This window comes from Xenopus laevis, chromosome 2L (assembly GCF_017654675.1).
Source record: "Xenopus laevis strain J_2021 chromosome 2L, Xenopus_laevis_v10.1, whole genome shotgun sequence".
Classification (NCBI taxonomy): Eukaryota; Metazoa; Chordata; class Amphibia; order Anura; family Pipidae; genus Xenopus; species Xenopus laevis.
Window position 1 is genome coordinate 87754794 of NC_054373.1, and position 25624 is coordinate 87780417.

Consider the following 25624-nt stretch of genomic DNA (forward strand, 5'->3'; position numbering starts at 1 on the left):
TTAGCTGGAGAGGCGATAAACATTGAGGAGCAATTTTTCACATGTGGAAACTGGTATTTGAGATAATTTCAGAAGTGCTTCATTCTAAATTACCTTTCTCAATGGGAGCTGCTCTAAATGGCATATACAGAACCCTGCCCAAAATAATCAAGTATGGTAAATAATGTTGACCCACATTCTTATGGTGGAGGAAGATTTATTGGCAGAACTTGAAAGAGTCCTCATACCTTTCTCAGTTACTCAAGGAAATCAGCTCTAACAACCATTATGAAATTACTCCAGCTTGCGCCAGAAACCAGGGCTCCAAAACTTAAAAGGGTACTACAATTTACCTGTTACTCAAAGTGGGTTGTTTCATTTGATCATATTTTGATCATATTCTTTATATGATGAAGATTGAAGCATGCGTTTTATATACTCAATACTTATGCTATGCTATTGGAACCAAGACCTACTCATGTTCCCAATTAATTATACATCAATAAAATCTTTTGAAGTGTAACATATAAATCCCAGGTAAACACATTGACATACATTAGGAAGCATCTGCTAATGCTAAAAAAGCAATGAAGGTGGCACATCCATTGCTAAGACCTTAAAAACAAATATTCATACTACATAGTACAGTACAGGATGCCGCACGTAATAGACTTGTGCAGGGCTATGATATACAGTATTAAAAAGCAGGATTCGGTTGACATTCCTGCTAAAAAAAGACAAAATATTTTGACCTAGCAACCTCTTCACCTGCATTATGGTTGGCCTGCTCACCTACGTTTACATCCATTCATCAAAAGAGCAAAACTGCAAAAAGTGCACATGCTAGAAAAATAGATACAGTGGTATCGGGTTAATTCAACAATGTTCCTCATTTTTTAAGAGTCCAATATATATATATATATATATATATATATATATATATATATAACAAACAAGGGAAAGTTGTGCTCACCACTTTTTTAAAACCATTAGGCGGGGGTGCAATGAGGCTGTGACCACACAATACATATAGTCAAATACAAGAGTCCTCTGCACTCAACCCATTATCAATATATTTAAGACAGCGACATTTTGTGCATACTGCTACTAAAAAATGCCTTACCCTTTAAACAAAACAGGGATTGTTTGTCCATATATTGCAATATATTTAAGCTGGCCAACTACGTCAAAGTCATCCCATATCTGGCCAGTCCTATGCTCAATTTTCATCTGATTCATTAAGAATTCTATTGCTTCATTATACATTTTACAAAGGGACTAGGTATTACCTGCAACTTAACTTGCTGCTTTCAAAGTAAACCTCCATACTTGGCTGCCCTTTTATTAGACACCAGTGGGATCACCTGACTATAGCTGGGAAGGGTGGGAGATACAACATGGAGCTGGTCACTGCTCCTGTATAAACTATAACAAACAAGGGAAAGTTGTGCTCACCACTTTTTTAAAACCATTAGGCGGGGGTGCAATGAGGCTGTGACCACACAATACATATAGTCAAATACAAGAGTCCTCTGCACTCAACCCATTATCAATATATTTAAGACGGCGACATTTTGTGCATACTGCTACTAAAAAATGCCTTACCCTTTAAACAAAACAGGGATTGTTTGTCCATATATTGCAATATATTTAAGCTGGCCAACTACGTCAAAGTCATCCCATATCTGGCCAGTCCTATGCTCAATTTTATCTGATTCATTAAGAATTCTATTGCTTCATTATACATTTTACAAAGGGACTAGGTATTACCTGCAACTTAACTTGCTGCTTTCAAAGTAAACCTCCATACTTGGCTGCCCTTTTATTAGACACCAGTGGGATCACCTGACTATAGCTGGGAAGGGTGGGGGATACAACATGGAGCTGGTCACTGCTCCTGTATAAACTATAACAAACAAGGGAAAGTTGTGCTCACCACTTTTTTAAAACCATTAGGCGGGGGTGCAATGAGGCTGTGACCACACAATACATATAGTCAAATACAAGAGTCCTCTGCACTCAACCCATTATCAATATATTTAAGACGGCGACATTTTGTGCATACTGCTACTAAAAAATGCCTTACCCTTTAAACAAAACAGGGATTGTTTGTCCATATATTGCAATATATTTAAGCTGGCCAACTACGTCAAAGTCATCCCATATCTGGCCAGTCCTATGCTCAATTTTATAGTGGTATCGGGTTAATTCAACAATGTTCCTCATTTTTTAAGAGTCCTATATATATATATATATATATATATATATATATATATATATATATATATATATATATATATATATATATATATATATATATATATATATATATATATACACACATTATATACATTAACACCTCAACTTCCCTTTAGTGACCTTTGCCTATTCTTTACATGTTAGTTATTGTAGGTACAGGTATATTAAAAATATAAATCCTGCAATAAAACTGCTACAAATTTTTGTTTTCAAAAGGGTAATATTTGTAATAGTAAAACACATAATTTTCCTTCCCTTTTACAGTCGCGAACAGTTTGAGTGTTCAATGATGCAATTTCTAAATTCACTGTCAATCCTCTACCAGAGTGTTCTTTCTCTTCTTGTGGAAGTGCATATTCTTGTATAGATTGCACACAATGCCTTGCTCCGCTACGTAATTATCTTTAAATGCTCCCTATATGAAAGAATAAAATAGCAGTTTTTAATATAATTACAGCTGTGTAATTGCCAGCACCAGTTGGCTATTGGATAGAGATTTTCATTCACAGAGTAAAAGAAAAGCTCAAGACAACTATATCTGTATTTTACCATTGGTTTGAGAGCAATAAATATAACAGCTGCAAAATGCTACCGTATTTTCAAATCTCTGAATTAAAAATAGGAACATTAACACCTCCTCACACACCAATCTCAGTAAGTGAGAGGCAGACCTAGAAAATAAGCAGTAGATATTTTTAATAAAAAAAAAAAACATAATCATATACTTACTGCAAAAACACTGCACAAAGCAAGTGGAACATCTCAACCCCCCCCCCCCCCACATACACACACATAGACATAGAAATGCAATTAAAAATACATTTAAAAAATAGCTACCCTGGCTTCAGCAAGTTACTATGTGATAATAAATCTCTAGAAGGTAATATGTGAACCTAGCAATGTCAATTATATTTTTATCTGAAGTAGAATAGATTAGTGGCTTTGTTCCTGTATGATATGATTCAGGGGTGTTTCACAAATCTGATAGGAAAAATGTTTGGACTACACAATAAATAACTTCAATATGGTCTAACTCTAAACAAAATATAAGGTTAAACTATTCCTTTTTTCCAGGGATGTTCATAAGCTGCAAGCATCATACCATCTAATCTTCATTTCTTGTTGGAAAAGACTGACAAACCTGTAAACTCAATACCATGTCTAATGAGGTTACACTAGAAAATAATGAAAGCTGCTGAAGTCTAAATTAGAAAATAATCAGGGACTGTTTAGTTTCTTTAAAATCAGAAGTATCAAAAACCTTTTAGCCAGATTACACAAAAGGCACCCTAAGCAATTGCCTAGGGCCTACCTGTCTTAAGGGACCCAGTCTGCCTATCTGAAAGCAAAAACAAGTGTGAATTTTGGTGTGAATACAAGCCGAGTTCACTGTCCATGAGTCCGTTATCCAATCACATCTCACTACTCCTTACTCACACACAATGGACTTGGCTGCTGTTTGCTTACCCTTCCAGTAAGATTAAGATAAGACGGTAATATGTAGATGTACTTTTCTTTTCATTAAATACATTTTTCAGATACATATATAGAACAAAACAAACATCACAGTGATGAAGGCAGCTCAGTTGCAAGAAAAGAGATATAACAGCATTATTTTTTGTGTATATATATTTATATATATATATATATATATATATATATATATATATATATATATATATATATATATATATATATATATATTGCAGTACAGGTATGTTTATGGGAATTGAACACATTCATGTTGTATATGTGGAATCCCAAAAGGTGAAAAATGGCTTTGGGTCCTCCTTCTAAAGAAATCACCACCTTGCTGTCAGCTGTGTACTTAAAGTAGGGTAAGGGGGAAAAAAGGGAGAGAGAAGGAGGGGGACTAGGGTTGGGACGGGAATCTAGGTAAGCCCTATCAAGGCTGTGAGATGTGGATTAATGTTCCTGGGTGTCTCTTGCATCTCCAGCATAAGGGTGACATAGAGGAATATATTTAAGCTAATTTAGTAGGGTTGCATTTTGTCAGTAGTTTATAGTTTAATTCATGTAACTTTGTGTATCTAGAGGTTTTGTCTGTTAGTTGGAGTATTTTATTCCAGTTATCATTCATGATGGTTGTCAGGGGTGCTTCGCCAATCAGGCGAGTTGAGGCTGTCGCCTCAGGCGGCAGCGCCCCACTAGATACCAGGGGCAGCAAAAATGCTGCTCCTGGTACTTTAAGATCGAATTTCCGGGGGAGGGGGGCAGCAGCAACTGCTGCTGCCTCAGGCGGTGGAGGGGCCAGGATCGCCCCTGATGGTTGTTACCAATTCTACCTCCCAGTTTTCTTTCAGTTTTGATGATGGGTCAAGGTGCAGTTGTTGAAGTAGTTTGTATAGGAGAGACAGTGTTTTAGACATCCAAATTACTTCGATTTGACATCCTTTTTAATTAACTAAGCTGGCTGGCAGGAATCACCTTGCACTTTTGATATCAAAACAATAACTGCTGTATGGAATGAGGGAGGGAGCCATTTTCCGTGGTACTGAGGTATGTCTTAAGTAGGGGATGAAATAAGAGGTTACCATGTAGGTTATATCAAGCAACAAGAAAGCTGCCTGCTCCAAGGATTTTACCTTTAGGTAACTGCCTGGGACTCAACAACCTCCAACTCAGTGATAGAGTGACCTACTGTAGGTACATAACCTCCTTGGGAGATAGGTTAGGAAATGCTGCTATAGTGTCCAAAATTGAAACAGTTGATGGTAAAAGATATTTTACTGTGGAAAAAAACACTTTAATGGACAATAGTTATTAGGGCTTCAAGTGCCTGCCTTTAGCTCTTTTGGGTTAGATATTATTTACGGAAGCGTAGGCTAGCTAAAGATGGGATTTTTTTACATTATATTTATTTATGCAAATTCAAAGAGGGTACAGAAGAAAAAATGGGTAAGCGGTGGGTGAGGTTTGACAACAAGTAAATCTAGAACTTAGTATCCCAGTGGTGTATACCATTTTATACATACTGTAAATCGGTACTGTCATATTAGTACATCATGAGATTTGGGGAATTTTAGCTTATCATCATCGATATGACTCCTTCACATATAATAGATGACTAGACTCCTCAAAAAGGTGAGCTGTGAAAGGTTTACATTAGCGATGGGCGAATTTGTTCGCCAGGCACGAATTTTGCTCGTTTTGCTGGTGGCAAATAAATTTGAAAATTTGTCACGAAAATTCGCTGGCGTCAAAAATGCAGGCAACAGTTTGGGATGCTGGCGATGATTAATGGACGCTGGCGACTTCAATGGCGTCACCTTTGACGTCGGGCCCATTTTGACACCGTTGATAATCAAAATCAGCGTTTCCCGATTTTTTTGGGACAAATCCACCCATCACTGGTCTAGAATAGAAGATGAGAATGAGAAATTTGCCTGACCTGACTCCATGTCGTTTGCTCCTGCATTGGGAGATGGCAGTATAAAACACGATAATTCTAGTACTTAATTTAGTACTTACTTAACTTAACAGCAGTGTCTTCTTCTTCCTCATTTTTTATTTATTTGGAAACTAAAATTTGCAGAGTTATCTTTTGTATGTTAGATAGCAGCAACATAACTGACTGCACAATGGTTTTTGTATCTGTAATCAAGTTTGGAGAGAGAGAGAGATGATTTTGGTCTTTTTTCAACCCAACTTGACTATGTAACTATATGTGTAATTAAGTTTTGGCTACCTACAGTATTTGGAGTGCAATGGTAATGTTTTTGAAGATGCACATCCACTTTAAAGGAACAGTTCAGTGTAAAAATAAAAACTGCGTAAATAGATACAAAATAAAAAAAATTCTAATATAGTTAACCAATGTATAAAGTCTTGAGTGACTGGATGTTTAACATCAGAACAGAACACAACTTCCTGCTTTTAAGATGTCTAACTCTAAATTAGTCAGTGACTTAAAGGGGGGCACATGGGACATAACTGTTCAGTGAGTTTGCAATTGATCCTTAGCATTCAGCTCAGATTCAAAAGCAACATTTATGACTCATGTGGCCCCCCTCAAGTCTCTAATTGGTTACTGCCTGGTAACCAATCAGTGGAAACCAAGAGAGCTGCAAAGCAATTATGTTAGACATTCAGTTACTCCAGTCTTAATAGATTACACTTATGGCTAACTAACTATATTAGAAACATTTTTATTTTGCACAGCAGTTTTTATTTTTATACTGAACAATTCCTTGCTAAGTGATATTGTAAGCAGAAAAAAACCTGCATGTTGTGCAGTGTATAAAAACAGAATTCTTGATGTAAAAGGCTATGTACGTTGACAGTGAAGCAATCTTTTACAGAATAGAATCTAGAGGTTGTCATGTGCATTACAATTCTCTTCATTGTTACTGGGGGTTTTCTCCTTTGTTTCCTTCATTTTTTTGTTATTGTTTGGAAAAACAATGATTAGTTAAAATATAAAATCAAATAAAACAAATCAAATCAATATATAGTAGCAGTTAACTGCCATTGACAGACATGTATCTCATAAAGGAGACAAACTGATGTAACCAGTGATGAGTACAGTTCGATCTTTAGGATTCTGTAAGAAAACAATCTAAGATCTTACTTGCCAATTATAACAGATACACATAAATGAGCCCTAGTTGACTGTAACACATGTGCACATGACATTATAGCTTCAGCACAGCATGCAAGAGAGCAGCATAGAAAGTGACAGGCAGGCAGTTAAAATTCATTATGAATGTGACAGAGTGAGCAAAAATCATCAGGACAGACGAGCAGGGAGAAAGTAATGTATGGGCAGAATAAGCTAAAAATCATCTGGGACAAGTCAGGCAGGCTTACAGAATTTAGTGTAGGGAAGAGCAAGCTGAAATATAATAGGAATGACAAAGGAAAAAAGAAGTTTCCTAAAGAACCTTATTTTATAGGTTTTTTATTAGTGGTATCAGTTGCTTTCTGAATTCCACAACTGTTAATGGGCACACAGGAAATTGATATGAACAATGTGTTTAGACTTAATGTGACACAAGGCAGATTTTCTGGTACTCTGTTGTACAGACAACTCTTAATCATTTGTCAGTCTATACTGTTCTAGTATTTTAATTATGTATATGTTAGCAGAGACCTGATCTGAACTGCATGTGCAGCTTCTCTGTAAGTTAGGACAGACACACCGATTTCTGTGTGAACAGTAACTTAGTTGCTTTATAGAACTCAGCATAAACACTTCAGCATAACATGTCTGCAACAGGAACATACACAGGAAGAGGAAGAAGAAAATCACACAGGGTTACAGGTCAAACAAGACACCACTTTGCTAAGCAACAATAGACCCTCCATGCACTGGAACAATCTCTGTCTGTTGTTTTTCCAACACCTCTTCTCAACAATATGGAGATTATAACACGAGTCATTCTTTCAATCAATCTTGGTTGTCTTCCAAGAGTAGGGTGGTTTGTGCATGTCCATACCCAAGTCCATCAAAAGTTGATGTAATCAGATAACTTCTTGACAAGCTTGTGCTGCAGCAATATATTCAGCTTCTGTTGATGATAAGGCTACTGTGGCTTGTTTTCTACTGGTCCAACATACTGGATGGTGCCTTTTCCAAGTTGAAACAAAAATCCTGTAGTTAACTTGCAGTCTTTTACATCACCTGCCCAGTCTGCGTCTACATGACCAGTTAACTTTTCTATGTGTACAGCTAGCAATTTCAACTTCTTATTGATAGTCCCTTTCAGATATTTTATGATCCACTTTACCGCATTCCAATCACGATGTGATGGAGCTGAAACCTTTCAGCAAAATATTCCTACTGCTGCTGCAATGTCTGGTCTTGTCACTGTCAATATGAACAACAATTTGCCATTAACCTTTCAATATTGCTGGTTGTCTGTTAGCAATCACTCACCATTCTCACCTTTCAGATATTCAACTTCCATAGGCGTTTTCACTTCCTTTGCTTCCTCCATTCCACAATAGGTTATCAGTTCTTGAATTTTATTTTTCTGATCAAGTAGGAAGGTTCCATCATCATCTCTCTCAATTTGTATTCCAAGGTAATAAGTGACATTTCCCAAATCCTTCATTTCAAAGTTTGCTTCTTGCGCATAACAGACTAGCACATCATCCACATAGATCAATACATATATCCATCTGTTGGTTTCTGTCTTACTGTAAAGACATGGATCTGCTTTTCTTCTGGAAAATCCTCCATGTAAAAGGACTTGACTTATTTTCTCATTCCAGGCTCTGGCAGCTATAGGCCCTTTTGAAGCTTGCATACCAAATCTATGGTTTCTGAATTCACAAAACCTGGTGGCTGTTCCATGTATAGGTCTTCATCAATTTCACCATAAAGAAATGCAGTTTTCACATCTAGATGTCTTACTTGTATACCTTTGCTGGCTGCCATACATAAGGGTGTTCTCACAGTTGTATGTTTCAATACTGGAGAAAAAGTTTCATCATAATCCTGACCAAATTTTTGTGAGCGACTAATCTAGCCTTGTAAAGCTCAACTTCTCCATTTGCATTGTATTTCACTTGAAAATATCCACTTACGTCCTTTGTGATCCTGAGGTAACTGAGTCAAAGTCTATGCTTCCTTTTTGTTCAAGGAATCAATTTCCTCTAGTGCTGAAACTTGCCATTTTTTGGCTTCACTTTTTGGTAGCTGATTGATCTCTTCCCAGGAGTTTGATTTAAATATGTCTTGCGTGTAAGCTTTGTAAGCTTTGTAAGAGTATCTGGGAGCTAGTATCCCTTTTGTGGTGCAGATTCACCTTCGCAGTTCATTTTCCTCTGTGTCATTTGGTTGTTGAGGTGTACTTTTCCATCATGTGCGTTATACAGTCGCCTGTTTTGGCAAGTGGTTCTACCCCTCCGGTCACAGACACTGTTGTTGTTCTTCAGAGGATTCAGGTATCATGGTTTTTGGTAAGGAAGACTCATCAATATATACGCTGTGGTTTATTGTCACTTTGGTTTTGGGATTTAGAACTCTGTAAGCTTTACTTTGCTCACTGTATCCAACCAATACACCTTCTGTAGTTCTGTCTCCCAGTTTCCCATGTACACATACTGTATGCCATGCAACCAAATGTTCTCAAGTGATTTACATTAGGTTTCTTACCATTCCACAGCTCGTAAGGGGTAACTGCTATAGGTTTTGTTGGTAGACGGTTTTGGAGGTATGTTGCTGTGGTTATTGCTTCTCCCCAGAATTTGTTTAGGAGGTTGACATCATTTAGCATACACCTTGTCATCTCTACAAGTGTGCAATTCTTTCTTTCTGCTACACCATTCTGTTCTGGAGTGTATGTAGCACTTGTTTGATGTTGAATGCCTTGTAACATTAGATATGCTTTAGCTTCAATGTTTGTGTACTCCCCTCCATTGTCAGATCTTAGTGTCACAGGATTGCGTAGGAATTTGTTTGTGGATTCTGCTATATACTCCTTCAGTTTATCCAGTGTTTCACTTTTGCGCTTCACTAGATATTATTTTGTGTATCTGGAGTAATCATCTATGAAAGTCACAAAATACTTGTTTCCAGCTGGGGTCTGTGTTCTCATTGGTCCACACACATCACTGTGGCTCAACTCTAAGGGTTGACTAGCCTTGCTTTGACTTGTTTTAGGTAGTGGTAGCCTTGTTGCCTTTGCTTTGATATAGCAGATGCATTTCATGATTATATTGAATGGTGAGATATCAATATCAGAAGTCATATTTTTGTTTAACAGTTCATGTATTGTATCTGGATGTCTGTGTCCCAGACGTCTCTGCCATGTATAAATAAATGCATTTCTGATGAGGCTATTGAGTGGCAATTGTAGCCTTGTTTTCTCCGACACACCAGCTTGATGAGCAGTTATCTTTAGTAAGCTTGAAACATTGACTCCACTGTGTATCTATACTATCTAGATACTGCACTAGTTTTATGTGCAACACCCTTTGCAATTCATTTTGCTGTCTTTGCCACTGCATGTTTTTGTTCATTTTTCCATATAAAGCAGTCTTTCTTTAAATGGCCTGGCTTTTTACAGCAAAAACACACTCTGCTCTGTGGATCTCCTTTTGCAATTTTCCAGCTTTAAGAGCTATTTCTCGTCCTATAGTTTCTTTCACAGCTCTGTTTTCTTTTCTGCGATTATATTCATCAATTAACTTGCCTTTGACATATTCTAGAGTTATTTCTGACTCTGGTCTGACTTCAATGGCATTTATCAGAGGGCTATATGATTCAGGAAGGCTGCATAGAAGGAGAGCTGCTTTAATTTCTTCTCCAATTCCTCTGAGCTGTTCTAAAAAAAGCAATTTCTAAAGCTGCATTTAAATGTTCCTGCATTTCCTGCATTTTCTGTCTTCTCATGCTGTATAGCTTACGCAGCAGGTACAGTTTACTGTTTAAGTTTGATCTCTAATGGAGTGCCTGCAGTGCATTCCACATACTTTTTGCTGTAGATTCTTTCCTGATGTGAATCAGATGATCATCTTCCACCAGTAGGCTAATAACTGTTTTAGCCTGTCTGTTTCTTTTATCCCAGATTCTCAGGAACATATATCAGTGGTGCTATGATCTGGGCCCAGAACATGTTAGCAGAGAGTTGATCTGAACTGCATGTGCAGCTTCTCTGTAAGTGAGGACATACAGACCGACTTCTGTGTGAACAGTAACTTGGTTGCTTTATAGAAATCAGCATAAACACTTCAGCATAACATGTCTGCAAAAGAAACTTTTCATAGAGAGCATACACAGGAAGAGGAAGAAGAAAAACGCACAAGGTTACAGGTCAAACATGACATCACATTGCTAAGCAACAATAGATCATCCCTGCATTAAGTAACATGCACTGGAACAATCTCTGTCTGTTGTTTTTCCAACCGTATAAAGAGTAGGTACAGTAAAGTGCACTTTTTCTGCTTTTATAGCGGTTACTATGCAGGAAAGGAACAGAAGCTCGAATTGTTGCTGATTAATGATATAACTGACTGATATGATATCACATAACAATAATGAAATTAGACAGTGATGCCAGGACAACAATTTCTTATTGCTAGCTGTTGTGGAATGTATTGCCTTTTTGTCTGAATCAAGGTTTTGCAGAGATTGAGGTCAATTAACTTACAGATGGAGTCAGTGTGACTTGTGCCATCATTGTGGGAGATGCAGGATCTATGGTGGCTCCATCTATGAGCCATTTTTTCATTCTCACTTTCAACTGTTACTGCATAAAGAGACACATGGTAAACTAAGCTCTGCAAGCTGAAATGGTCAATATTTTACAGTATTTATTCATAATTGACCTAAATCCCTGCTTCAGTGGAGCTCACAATCCAACATCCTTTTCATACATACAAATCTCTATAAAAGTGAAACTGTGTAAGATATTTAAGGTTTATAGACTATATAAGTCATTAACTTAAAGGAAAACTATACCCCCAAAATGAAAACATAAACAATAGATAGTTCATATCATATTAAGTGGCCTTTAAAGAATCTTACCAAACTGGATTATAGATATCAGTAAATATTGCCCTTTTACTTCTCTTACTTAAAACCACCATTTCATGATGGTCTATGTGCTACCTCAGAGATTGCTTGACAAAGGGGTTACGCCCTTTGCATCCGCAATAAATGAGCAAGGGTTTTCCCCTGCTAGAAATAACCCATGTTGTGCCAGTGATTTTTCTTCTCTTCACGCTGAATTTGAGGTTGCCAACACCTCCTTCATTGAGCACCTGGGACTCATACAGATTAGGACGGCCAGGGTGTGTGAGGGTAATTTCTTCTGTACCTCAGAGATCACCTGACCAGAAATAATGCAGCTCTAACTGTAACAGGAAGAAGTGTGAAAGCAAAAGACAGAACTTTGTATGTTAATTGGCTCATGCGGCCTAAAATGTAAGGTTTGTTTGGGTTTTTTATGTGCACTGTGAATCAGATGGTCCCAGGGGCAGCCCTTAGTTCTTAAAATGTCAGTTTTATATTTAGGATTACCCAATGGCACATACTACTAAAAAAGTATATTTTTATGAAAATCATTTATTCAGATGAAGCAGTGTTTTACAAATGAGCTACATTGTGCTGTTTTTATAGAGACCTGCATTGTTTGGGGGTATAGTTCTCCTTTAAATGAAAAACAAACTGCCAAATCCACTCTGCATGCATCCCAACACCCTAAAGAAAGTATAGTTTATTATTTCCTTGCAGCTAATGGCAAATTTTGCATTCCTTTGCAAGCTCCATAGACACCAACAGAACAGCACACCTGGTGGACATAATTATAATGTTATGTTCTACATCCGGAAACCCGAGCATTCTGGATAACAGGTCCCATACCTGTACTACAGTGTATGCAGGCCTGTAGAAAAATGTTGTTACTAACAATAGGCTATGGTGTCATAGGAACAAAAACAATAGCAAAACCATATTTTAAAGTCATTACACCTTCTTTATAAATTTACCAGTGAAAATACAATTTTATTACTTTTTTCCTTGCTCTTCCTTGAGTTTCTAATCTTAAAATCCCCAGTATGGCCCCTTTAGGTGCAATTCAATTACTGAAAACCTTCTGTACCGTATAAGCACATAAAAATAAAAGGAGAGGCAGCTGCTTCTAAGACTATAACTCTGCTGCTGAATTCACTTGGCATATTAAGCATTGCCAGGAGATTCATTTCTTTGGATTAGTAGATTAATAGTCGTGTACTACACAGCTGACTATCAGTTATCCAATATGGAGAGATTCTTAATGAAAGTGTTTTGTTCTTGTTGAAATAATTACTCTATTCACTGACACTAGGCTCTTCTCCACCTGCTGTAGTCATAAAATAGTGCTAATATAGAAACCAGAAGGTTTAGAACAAAGCCCTAATACTGGCAGTTATTACCTACAACATCTGCAGGACCAAATGCTTTAACATAAATTGTATATTAAAGGTGAACACATTTTTTTCAAAATAGAGTTTATTTGAAATAATAATTTTCCTTTTTGCACAAAACATCATGGGTCATTTATTATATCCAGGGCCATATGAAACTGCAAGTCCCTGTGCTCCAAAGTGAGTACAGAGTCCTGTGTCCCTAGTGAGTACAGTGCCTCCTGCATTTTATTAATTAGGGGTGGGAGAGAAGCTCACATAGGGATTCCCCCCCCCTGCTTCCTACCTAAATTGCAGACTTCATGGGGCTACATGGGGGCTGTGTAGTTAGGTACCAAAGACAGGACTGCCTTGAACCTGGCAATGCTGCACCCTGTATCACGTGCAACCCTATGAAAGTGCTGTAAGTGCACCAAGGGGTGTGTTTTTGTGCTATTTTGCCAGCAATTAGGGTTGTAGCTCAAAGAAACTTTGTTTTAAGTTTCTTAAAGTTGTGGTAGAATGATAAAAGCCAATATCTGATTTTTGTGCAGTTAAATGATCACAAAATCGACCTGCAAATCTAATGCACATATGTAATTTCATTGTTTTTTTTGGTTTATATTATTGTCATGAAAAAGTCCTATGTTTACTTGATTGTACAAAGTTTATGGTGTCATAATAACTGTTATAACTCTCTAGATCACAGAGCACATCCATCCCATTAATTGAAAGAACTTTCACAACGTTCCCCTCCTTCAACTCTGTGGGAGAGTGGCTGGAGGCCATTGAGATGGAGAGGTATAAAGATAACTTCACTGCTGCAGGATATTGCTACTTGGAGTCGGTGGCCAGAATGACAGTTCAGTAAGTTTTTTTTATTTACTCCTTTTTTTTTTTTTTTTAAATAATCCTATTAAAATCTGTCTAGCCTACTAAACATTGTCTTACCTTGTCCAATGCATGGCTACTGGGTGGGGGGGGGGAAGTTTTGTCAGACCATTCAATGATCTACACATATGACCTGTGTTCAATTCATGCTGTAAGCATGAGTATAGGCAAAAAGAGGAGGAAAGGTGCAGTTTCACCTTACTTTGTATCGGACTCAATTGTTGATCGAATCAGTCTAAACTATTGGATCAATTCTGTCTGGCTATATGCATCAAAGTGCATAATATCAGTACATTTGTCCAATAGTATGATATTTCGGATAATTACCAATGTGTCACAACTTTAAGGTTGCAATTGGTTCTATGGGTAGTATGTACTATGACTGTGCTAAATCTGATAAATACTGAATTCACAAAACATATTTAAAATTGTGTATCATTTTCCTCCATGATGAAAATGTATGCAATTTTGGTTCTTTATTTTTTTAACTCTGGTTGGGGTAATATATGTTATGCTCTAAACAGTGGGGCTTCACCCATACATTGCTGGACTACAACTCCCAGAATATGTAACTATGATATACTGTAACTCTGTAACTATGTAACTATATATATATATATATATATATATATATATATATATATATATATATATATATATATATATATATATATATATATATATATATATATATATATATATATAGATATAAGATATCAGATTAATATAAGTCCTGAGAGTGGGGATCTTTTTGCTTGAGATATATATATATATATATATACAGTATATATATATATATATATATATATATATATATATATATATATATATATATATATATATATATATATATATATATATATATATATATATATAGAACATGCTGGGAGCTGTAATGAAGCTCATGGCTGTATAAGTTAGTAAATTAGTAAAGCTGGATAAAATATTCAGGGCCAACAGATGATAGAAGATCCTCCAATGGGAATTAGCTTCCGCAAAACAACACGTTTGTTTTTCTTATGCATAATTACAGTGTGCTTGTAACAAAGGCTGCACAGCAAGCTAAATATGTTATATATCAGCAAGATGAGTTATGTAGTAATAGACTGGAGAATTGCATGAATGATTCTGATTGGTAATCCTCTTGCAATTATAATTCAGTTTGAGGTGCCTAATTTGAAGAGCTATGAAAAGTAAGTAAGGCAGGTGCAAATATACAAGTAAAATTCTATTTTTTTTACTCATAATCTAGCCTTTTCACTAGAATGCCAGCATTTTAGCAGCTGCTCTACACTTTAGGCACAAATCCATTTCCTCATTGGTAAACCTTGTTCAAGTTGTAGCAGTGTTTTTCTAAGGAAATTTGTGCAACAATGGTGTCACTTGCTGCTTCCCCATGCACATGATATCAAAAACTTTTTTAGCAAGTGCTCCCTACATACAATTAAATTGCTTCTGTAGGTGCTTCCAGTGTGTGGGCCCTGTACTTGAGATTCATCCACAGGTGGGTTTAATTCATCTATACCACCTGAACTGGATAGAACCTAGTGTAGATCTGATTCTATGACAAAATAGTTTGTTGCCCTGATTAGTACATGTCCTGAAAAGACACTCTCACGTCCATTATTTACTTTAACGCTTTAAAAGGACTGAAGTGCTAAAGATCCTAGACTTATTTAAGCACTGTACTTTTATCTGTGCTAGATATGTGCCTTTAAAGTTGGTCATACATGGGCAAATTTAAGCTGCAAATTTGATAACTATAAACCAGACTATGACGTTTCCCTGATTCTCCCCCAAATAGATATCTAACTAATATGAATATCAAAACGAATATTTTAGTATGTATGTAAACACTCAAGTAATATAATATATAAAATATATAAAGTATTTACATTTTATAGATCAAACATAAATATAAAAAAAGTATTGCTCTGCTCTAAACATATCCTATGCTTTGTTTCCTAGGGATGTCATGAGTTTAGGAATCACCTCTGTGGAGCACCAGAAGACGATTCTTAGTGGTATCCAGACCTTGCGGGCCCAGGTTATACAGATGCATGGTAGAGGAGTACAGGTGTGATATTGGCAGAATATGACCAAGTCTGGAACTCGAAACTCAAAGGAAGAGCAATGCAGGCCCTCAAATCTGGTCAACACATGGGAGCACTCATGAAAGGCAAAATCTAATGAGCGGGTAAAGAAAAATGGGATTACAGCCCAAATCTATAAATCCCTGCAATCAGTGGCAATATCACTCATTGTGGCTGCTGCCATGCTATTTTCCAAGGAGGAAGACAGACCAGATAAAGGCAAAGTTTTTGTACCCCTTCAGGTGGAGGGAGTTGGATATGAATTTATGATATTACTATTGAGCAGATGTAGACTGCATAATAGGGCAGATTGTAGTGATCTTCAGCTCAGTTGTCAGTAAGGTGCATAGGCATACAGGGTGAGCAGAAAAACGTGCACTTGTTTTTATATGGGGTACATGTTGTAATGTTTTGGTGCCAACTACTCCATGAAGTACTTATGTATTTTTCTAACAGCAATTGTGTAGTATGGACTCCCATAAATTGCTTTTATTTTTGCAAAATGTAAAAAAATGAAAAAAAGACTGTTTTATACCAGATACAAGTGTTAAAGTGATATGTGTTTGGAGCTGAAAGTCTGTTGTTTTTTGCTTCTCATACCTTGATAAGCATTTTTTCTTTCTGGAATAACATAATTGCAACTCTCTCTCTCTTTCTCTTTGGTGCGAATGGGATGAAGATTTTGTGGTGTAATTGGTCTCTAAATTATTGCTCAGTACAGTGGCATAACTAGATTTTACTGGGCCCCACAGCAAATTAATTATAGGGCCCCTTGCTTTAACAAAAAATATTGAAATTGCTCATTAATCTGCTTCCTCTATAGTTATGCCCCTTGCTCAGTGCAAGCATCCACTTACTCTCCGGCAAATGTTCGACGCAGTTTCACAAAAAACATTTGCGGGCGGCGAAACGTGTAAATTCACTGCAAAATCATGCCTGGCGAATTTATTAGCCCATCACTAGTAAAACCCTCTAAAACATAACAAGTTCAATTTTTATAAGAAAAAAAGCCCATAAAAGCATTGTAATCAGTTCTGACAAATTGACCCATTTAAGTTTTTGATTAGAAAACGATCCTCAAAAGTTTTATTACTAAAATATAGTTCAGTGCTGGAAATCCATCTGGATTCCACAGTTCTGATTTTAATTAATCTGCCCTATATCTGTCTGGCCAGTAAATGCAAATAGAATTATTATGTATCCGAAATGTTTTCATCCAACATGTGTGTAGAGAGCCTAAATGACATTTGACCCATCTTGTTTATTGCTATGCAAAGTGTGTCTTGCATTCCAAATGGCTACCTCCCCTTCTGCAAACGAGTTCATTTATATAAATATTATTTGACACATCTGCTTTAAACACAAGTTTTACAATACTGAGGCAATAATACATTATATTTAAATGTATATAAAGCCCCTTCTTTTTTTGTGTTATTGACCCTGAAACAATAGCAGTTTTATATCAGTCTATCATGAGAGATGTTTGAGCTTTAGCATAACTAGATCTAACTCTTTTTTTTGCACTGTAAAGTGTGTAATTTATTATATTACAGGCACACATTAGACACTATATATATATATATATATATATATATATATATATATATATATATATATATCTTGGAAAAAATTGAGGATTTTTTTCCACTAAAAATTTGGATTTTATAGTAAAAAAAACTTGAATTTTTTCAGTTATGGCATTCAGACTTTAATAAATAACCCCCTTAGCATTAAGTAGAAGTTATTGTCTTAGTATTCCAGCAAAAAAGTAAATGAGTGAAACATTTTTGTTTTTTGTTTAATTAGGCCACTATGGGAAATAGAAATGCCACAAATAAGAGATACATTGATTTTTGAATAATAAATCCATTGCGTTTTCTTTCCAAAATGGTTGGCCTCGTTAAACTTTCTATGATTAGACTTTACTGAAAATCGAGATTGTAAATGAAGCCTGTCCTGACAATGTGTTGTATAGAAACTAGCAAGAAAATCTAATTTAGGGTTTAATTATATTTAACAGCACCTTTTAAACTGGTTGCCAAAGTCAAATGATACAGTGTTTTGGGTTATTAAACTTAACATTATAAGTAAATTATAATTCTTCTTTTTTGTGCTAAGGCAATTGTTTAAACCAGCAGAAGTAACACAACTTATAAAATGAAGTTATTGTCAATGCATTATTCTAATGTCAATAATAATTAGCCACAATCCATCGTACATTGATTTTCTGTGCATGTAACCTTTTCAGCAATAATGCTGTAGTTCCTGACATACCTGAGCTATGGGAATGGAATACTGTGATAGTCATAGAATGCACTTAAGACTTGTAGCGAACCTGCTTTCTAGAGATGAGAAATAAACACACCCCGGCTCAGATCTAAAAATCTGGACAGAACCCAATTTCTTTTTAACTGCCCTGGTGCACAGACAAGGGCACATTTTGTTTTATGTGAGCACACTGTACATACATGCTCACATAATACAAAATTTCTGTATCTTGGTTGCTGGTTGTTTATACAGGTATGGAACCTGTTATACAGAACCTGGACCTGGGGTTTTCCACATAAGGGATCTTTCCGTAATTTGGATCTTCATAACATAAATCTACTAGAAAATCATGTAAACATTAAATAAGCCCAATAGGCCGGTTTTGCTTCCGCTAAGGATTAATTATCTTTTAGTTTGGATTAAATCCAGATGAAGCCATTTGGATTTGTGTGTTAAATGCGTCATGACTCATTTAATGCATTTAACCTTCTCATTAGCATACCAAAGCACCATTGTTCACAAACGGTGAACTCTTTAATTAGATGGGATGATGTGACGCGTTAATGGGATAAAAGGGTTATGTGTAAGGATGTTTCAACACACCACCCAAAGTGGCTTCATCTGTACAAGCTACTGTTTTATTATAACAGAGAAAAAAGAAAATCATTTTTAAAAATCTGGATTATTTGAATAAAATGAAGTCTATGGGAGACACCTATTCCATAATTCGGAGCTTTCAAAAAGCATAATTTAGGAATTGGTAACTAGCAACTGATAATGAGGTGTTTTCCACACTTACAGCAGCTCAGGCATTTTTTCTTTCAAGCACCTCTTTGATGAAATGGTGATAAAACTGTCAGGATTACAAACAGACAAGTGTAGAGCACAGTGCTGCAAGGGAGTTCTAAATAACCTGAGCAGGCATTGAGCTGGTTTTTAATCTAGTGCAAGGTGCTACAGGTAGGTGCATGTGCTTAGTGGTGGTCTAAAGGGTGTAGCATACATTCCATTGTGCTCCAGAAATGTACCCATAGTCAGTGATCCCAAATACTGGTATTTTCTGGCAGAAAAAAAAGATTACAAGTGTGCTTTATTCTGTACCAATGTGCAGTGTTTGTAAGATAAAGTCTAAAAACTAAAAGCTATAAAAGAAAAAGGCATCAGGCCTAAATTATAAACATAGTTGCTAAATTGCAGTTGCCAATAGCAATCAATCAGCAATTAATTTAGAAGGGACTGATGTTAATGCACCTGTGCAATTAAGCACCTACATTCCTAAACGAGCCCTAGCACCTGTAATCAGGTCTTAAACAAAAACTATGTGCAATTAAAATGTACGTAAAACTGTCTAACAGACAATAATACAAGTCATTTGTCATTCTTAATTTTGCAAATGTGTATTCCATTTGTGACACTCATAATACTCCTTCATAAGAACCAGAGAACTGGAGACAGGCAGAAAAATATCCTAAAAATCTGCTACTTATTAACTTATAATAATATATAATTATATCCATCTGGTTGCATAAATGACTTTAATTCACATCCCCTCAGTTTATAAATAAATAGCATATACAGGGGCAGATTTATCAAAGTGTGAGATTTGAGCTCATCACAGAAAATTCATCCACTTTCTGTGGGATTTTTAGAAGCTTATTTATCTAAAAAAATCCCTTAGGAATGAATAGAATGTACAGTAGTTGAGTTTTTCTGTGATGAGCTCAAAGCTCACAAACTGCCCCAGAGTAAATTAAATATATCCGATCAATTTTACTCACCCCAGCCAACTTTGCTGGATTTAATTTTTGCCTTTCTTTTTGTATTTCAGCCTTCCTTGCTTTATAGTTTAAATGTGTTTGAGCACAGCACAGTTTCTTCTGTTTTAATCCTATAAATGCTGTAGATCTGTGTCACTTGTAGTCAAGTGCCTGATTGTCAAGATCAGTAGATTGGGGTCTTTGTTGATCCATTTTAATCATGCATTGCTTAGTGGCCAGTGGATCACATCAAAAAGGGTTAAAAGAAAATTATATGTTACAGGGCAACCCTTTTGAAATAAAAAATAACAAAAGTGGTATATATGTGATACCTTTATTGTCTATCTATAAAATTATGCAAAATAATGATAGTTTCAGAAAATAAAGCATATTTTGGAAAGCATTTCTTACAGAACAAAACAGGGATACTCCCATTTCTGAAAGACTACGACTTTGAATCGAACAATTCGAACTAAAAATCGTTCAACTATTCGACCATTCGATAGTCTCTTTAAAAAAAAACTTTGACCCCCTAGTTCGCCACCTAAAACCTACCGAAGTCAATGTTAGCCTATGGGTAAGGTCCCCATAGGCTTTTTAAGTATTTTTTGGTTTAAGAAAAATCGTTCAATCGATGGATTAAAATCCTTCGAATCGAAACGATTTTTCATTCGATCGAACTATTTGCGCTAAATCCTTCGACTTTGATATTCGAAGTCGAAGGATTTACATTTGACAGTCGAATATGGAGGGTTAATTAACCCTCGATATTCGACCCTAGGTAAATCTGCCCCGATGTGTTCAAAACGTATTGATTATCAAACAGAAAAACTATTTTTAAAGACAGTTGGACCATTAGAGTCGCTAGGGATTATAGATATATATTGCACAGTACAGTTAATTATAGCAACCATTCAGACAATAGTTTTAATCATCTTACTACCATGAAAACAAAGATCTGATTGGTTGCTATTGGCTTCTTCCACACAATACATATACAGGTATGGGACATGTTATCCAGAATGCTCAGGACCTGGGGTTTTAAGGTTAACATCTTACCGTAATTTGGATCTTCATTCCTTCTAGAAAGTCTTCTAGAAAATCAGGTAAATATTAAAATATTAAATTAATCCAATAGGCTGCTTTTTTGCTTCCAATCAGGATTAATTATATCTTAGTTTGAATCAAGTACAAGGTACTATTTTACTACTACAGAGAAAAAGGAAATCATTTTAAAAAAATTTGCATAAAATGAAGTCTATTGGAGACGGACTTTCTGTAATTTGGAGCTTTCTGGATAATGGATACCATACGTGTAATTTCAAATATGCACGTTACTTACAAAGTTTCTTCTTACAAAATAGCATATGCTTTAGTAAAAAGATTTAGGAAAAAAAAGTGAATGCTATCAGTAAATATACTGTAAGTAATGTATACTGTACATTTACCCGGAATCAGAGCAGATCTGGATCTACACATGTAGTCTGTCATTCAAGTAATGTATAGAATCTCTCCACTTATGTGAGCAGTACTTGACTTATTCTTTCTTTTAAATGAGAGTGAAATCTTTCCCTGCATGCATCCATTATGCTTTTGGCTTTGTTCAGAAGGTCCAGATCAAATATTCATAACCTATAAAAAGATTTTACGTAAAACCTGAAAGTTAATGCTCAAAACACAATATTAAAGCACTCTGATTTTCATATAAACTACATATTATACATTCTAATACCACCAACCAAAATAATTAGTTCCACTGAGAGAAAAAATACGGCACCCTGCAACTGTATTATAAATACATGGACGGATTTTAATAAACTAACAGGTAGACATCACTATGTTTAAATACATTTACAGTACTAAAGGGATATATGAAATTCAAAGCACGTGTTTCTACCCTACTTTATATGCATTCACCAAAAGGAATCTGCATTTACCTTAGGGAGACACGCTAAGATTATAAAAGCATGTTTGCTCAAGTGCTTTATTCCCTTGGCAAATTTGCATACCAAATTATTAAAAAATACTCTGTCCCATTGACATTTGAATCTATGATAACATTGACACCCTATCATTTTAGTATTCTTTCCATTCGTATGTGTGCATACATATGTGTGTAGATAATTTCACAGTAGGAAATTGAATCCCATCCCCCAAAAATTTAAAGATTAATGAACTTCTATCAGCCTTTCAGATATATACAGTATATTTTAGCTGTAGACATGACAATTTTTCAGGGTGCAGTTTGAATGTAACTGTAGTCTTCCAAAAACATGGCAGCTCAATACTATTTAAATACTACTAATCAAAAACATTGCATAAACCTTTCTTTGTTATATGCCATCTATTGAAACTTTGAAAATTTTTTTTTTTTATTTTTCTTTACATCATGTTTTGTGATAAGAAATACTGTAAAAAATGCATTCTGTTCAAAAGAAAAATACAATGTAAATTAAAAAATCATTGCATAAAAGCAATTTATATCAATTCGTCCAAAAGTGCATTCATCATATCAGTATAACGAATAAGAGAAAAAGTGGTGTAACAAATTGGTCATATGTTGTAAGGCGTCCTAGTGGAGCAGTTGGGTGATGGTGTTATACTTCTGGTTGAGTTTGTTTTTGCCACATTGATACACCCAGTATACTTTGTTGAAGTATTGCATTTTATTATGGAGAGGTAGTGATCTACAGTATTCATCTGCTGCCTGTCCAGATCCCTTGCAATTGGCTCTCTTTGCGAATTTCTCCATGCTCAGAGCACCGCACTTAATATAATAAATTGTTCAACCCTAAAATATACTAACTAGAATTATACTAACTAGAATTGTAAAAAGTTGATTTTGAAGTGTTTTAATCAATTGCTGGACACTCACTATGGAGCCAATTTACCAACACTTTGAATATCGAAAAATTTGTGATTTTCCCATTTTTTTAAAAAAAGCTATAAATATCCAAGATTTATTAATAGTAAAAAAAAAACACTATTACAAAACTTTGCCAGGTAAAAGTTGTCAAGGTCCTATAGAAGTCAATGGGAGTCGCGCTGATCCTGTTGGACCATTTTAAATCAATTCAGACTTTGTGGATTTTTCCACTAGGAAAACTTGAATTTTGGAGGTTTTAGGGGTATTCATATTTTTTTTTCACGTTATTTCTCATTTGTAATTTTTTATTTGGATCTTTTAATAAATTCCATGACATTCGTAGAATTTGTGAATTTAGTCGTAGTTTCAAAAACTTCAAAAATCACTAAAATCCAATATCTGATAAATAGGTCTCTAAAAATGAGCTATTTTTACACAACTCTACATAATCAAATGATGAGTGAATTGTGATCAATATTTGGATGAATTGACATATACTTGATTTTATGCAGTATTTTTAATGTGTTTTTTAAATAGAAGTAGGCTGGCCAGACTCTGATTTCGGTTTTAAAAAGGTGGTTCATCTATTAGTTAACTTTTAATATGTTATTAAATGGCTTATTCTAGGCAACTTTTTAATTGGCCTTCACTATTTTATTTTAATTTTTTTAAATTTCCCTTCTTCTTCTGACTCTTTCAGCTTTCAAATGGGAGTCACTGAACATTTCAAAAAACAAATGATCTATAAGTCTACAAATGTATCGTTATTGCTACCTTTGATTACTCATCTTTTTATTCAGGCCCTTTCCTATTCATATTCCAGTCTCTGGAATATTCCAGCCTAACAACCCAATAACAGAAATTACAAACTGGAGAGCTGCTGAATAAAAAGCTAAATAATTCAAAAAACATAAATAATAAAAAATGAAAACCCATTGAAATTGTTTCAGAATATCACTCTCTACATCATACTAAAAGTTAACTCAATGTGAACAACCCCTTTAAAAATTGTAATAATAATAATAATAATAATAGTAAAGTAATATAATGGATAATGAAAATTCATCGATGAACAACCCCAGTACTATTATACGTGATAGAAAATCAAACTATATAATCTGCACATTGCTCGTATTTTCCAATGTAAATTTGGATATTTAATAAAGTGGGAACTAGCTTTTCCTTAAACTAGTCGAGCAATAGTAGAACAACCCTGCTATGGAACCTTTAAAGGGCCCCTTAATGATTTCCAGCAAGTGGGCCAGGGGCAGATATGAATTGACAATTTGCTCCACATGCTAGCCACTCAATAAGAAGACTTTGTCTACTGGCTGTAATGATTACACTCAAAATGTTAGTGTACATGCACATAAAGTAAAGCAGTGATCCCCAACCAGTAGCTCGTGAGCAACATGTTGCTCTCCAAGCCCTTGGATGTTGCTCCCAGCAGGTGCTTATTTTTGAATTCCAGGCTTGGAGGCACGTTTTGATTGCATAAAATCCAGATGTACTGCCAAACAGAGTCTCAATGTAGGTTGACAGTCCACATAGGTGCAACCAATAGCCAATCAAAGCCCTTATTTGGCACCCCAGGAACATTTTTCATGCTTGTGTTGCTCCCCAACTCTTTTTACATCTGAATGTTGCTCATGGATGTAAAAGTTTGGGGACCCCTGAAGTAAAGGAACACATACTGTCACCTTTACTTAAAACTAAGTACATTCATTCCTTATTCAGCTATGCCTTTTACAAGCCACCATACTGCACATTTTATACATTGTTTCCAGAAAGTTGCATAAAAAATAAGGATGTCTTTGTTCCATCAAGATATTTTGTATTGTGGTTAAATAGACATGAAATATATTAAAACCCCCAATTCTGACCTACAGATGAGGCCCCCAAATCTTGCTTGATTACCATCACAAAATCAGAATCAGAATAATGCAGATTCTTAATACCTATGTTGCTTTATCATGATTGATTTCCATCAAGTATTAGTGATATAGGCCTGCCTACTATAGCTTGCAATACACTCTGAGATTTGCTCGCTCACAAAGGTTGTAAAGTAAAAAGTATGCTGTATAATGTCCCATTTGATTTAATGTCAGACATTTTAATCTTGAAAGAAACAACCCTCAGAGGACAAAATGTCAACATTTGGCATCAATAAAAATTAGGCTTTAGAGGCATCTATTTAATTGGCTTTTCTAATGATTCTAAGGCAGGTGGTCATCTTCTCCCTTGAGTACCAGCACAATGTTAAAGTGTATTTGAAGGTAATGAAAAATCTACAGTAGTTATCCTCCCTTGAGTACCAGCACAATGTTAAAGTGTATTTGAAGGTAATGAAAAATCTACAGTAGTTATCCTAAAAGAGCAATAAAACTACTTTCAATTAAAAGCAAATCCATTTATTTAATACGAAATTATATATATATATATATATATATATATATATATATATATATATATATATATATATATATATATATATATATATATATATAACAAGGGAAAGTTGTGCTCACCACTAGTTTTTAAAATCATTAGGCGGGGGTGCAATGAGGGTGTGACCACAAAATACATATAGACAAATACAAGATTCCTCTGCACTCAACCCAAAAAATACTCTAATGTAAAACTGTGTTATCTAAAAG

The 25624-nt window shown here is 35.4% G+C and overlaps 1 protein-coding gene across 3 annotated transcripts in view; it reads left to right on the forward strand.

Annotated features, from left to right (window-relative positions):
* Positions 1-17636, forward strand: part of LOC108707501 (ephrin type-A receptor 7) — a 124892-nt gene extending 107256 nt beyond the window's left edge. For all 3 annotated transcript variants that reach the window (XM_041582143.1, XM_018245499.2, XM_041582144.1), the window contains 2 exons: positions 13795-13959; positions 15952-17636. In XM_041582143.1, coding sequence (XP_041438077.1) covers positions 13795-13959; positions 15952-16066 — 280 coding nt within the window. In that variant the 3' untranslated portion in view covers positions 16067-17636. The remainder of the gene's footprint in view (positions 1-13794; positions 13960-15951) is intronic.
* Positions 17637-25624: the final 7988 nt, after the last annotated feature.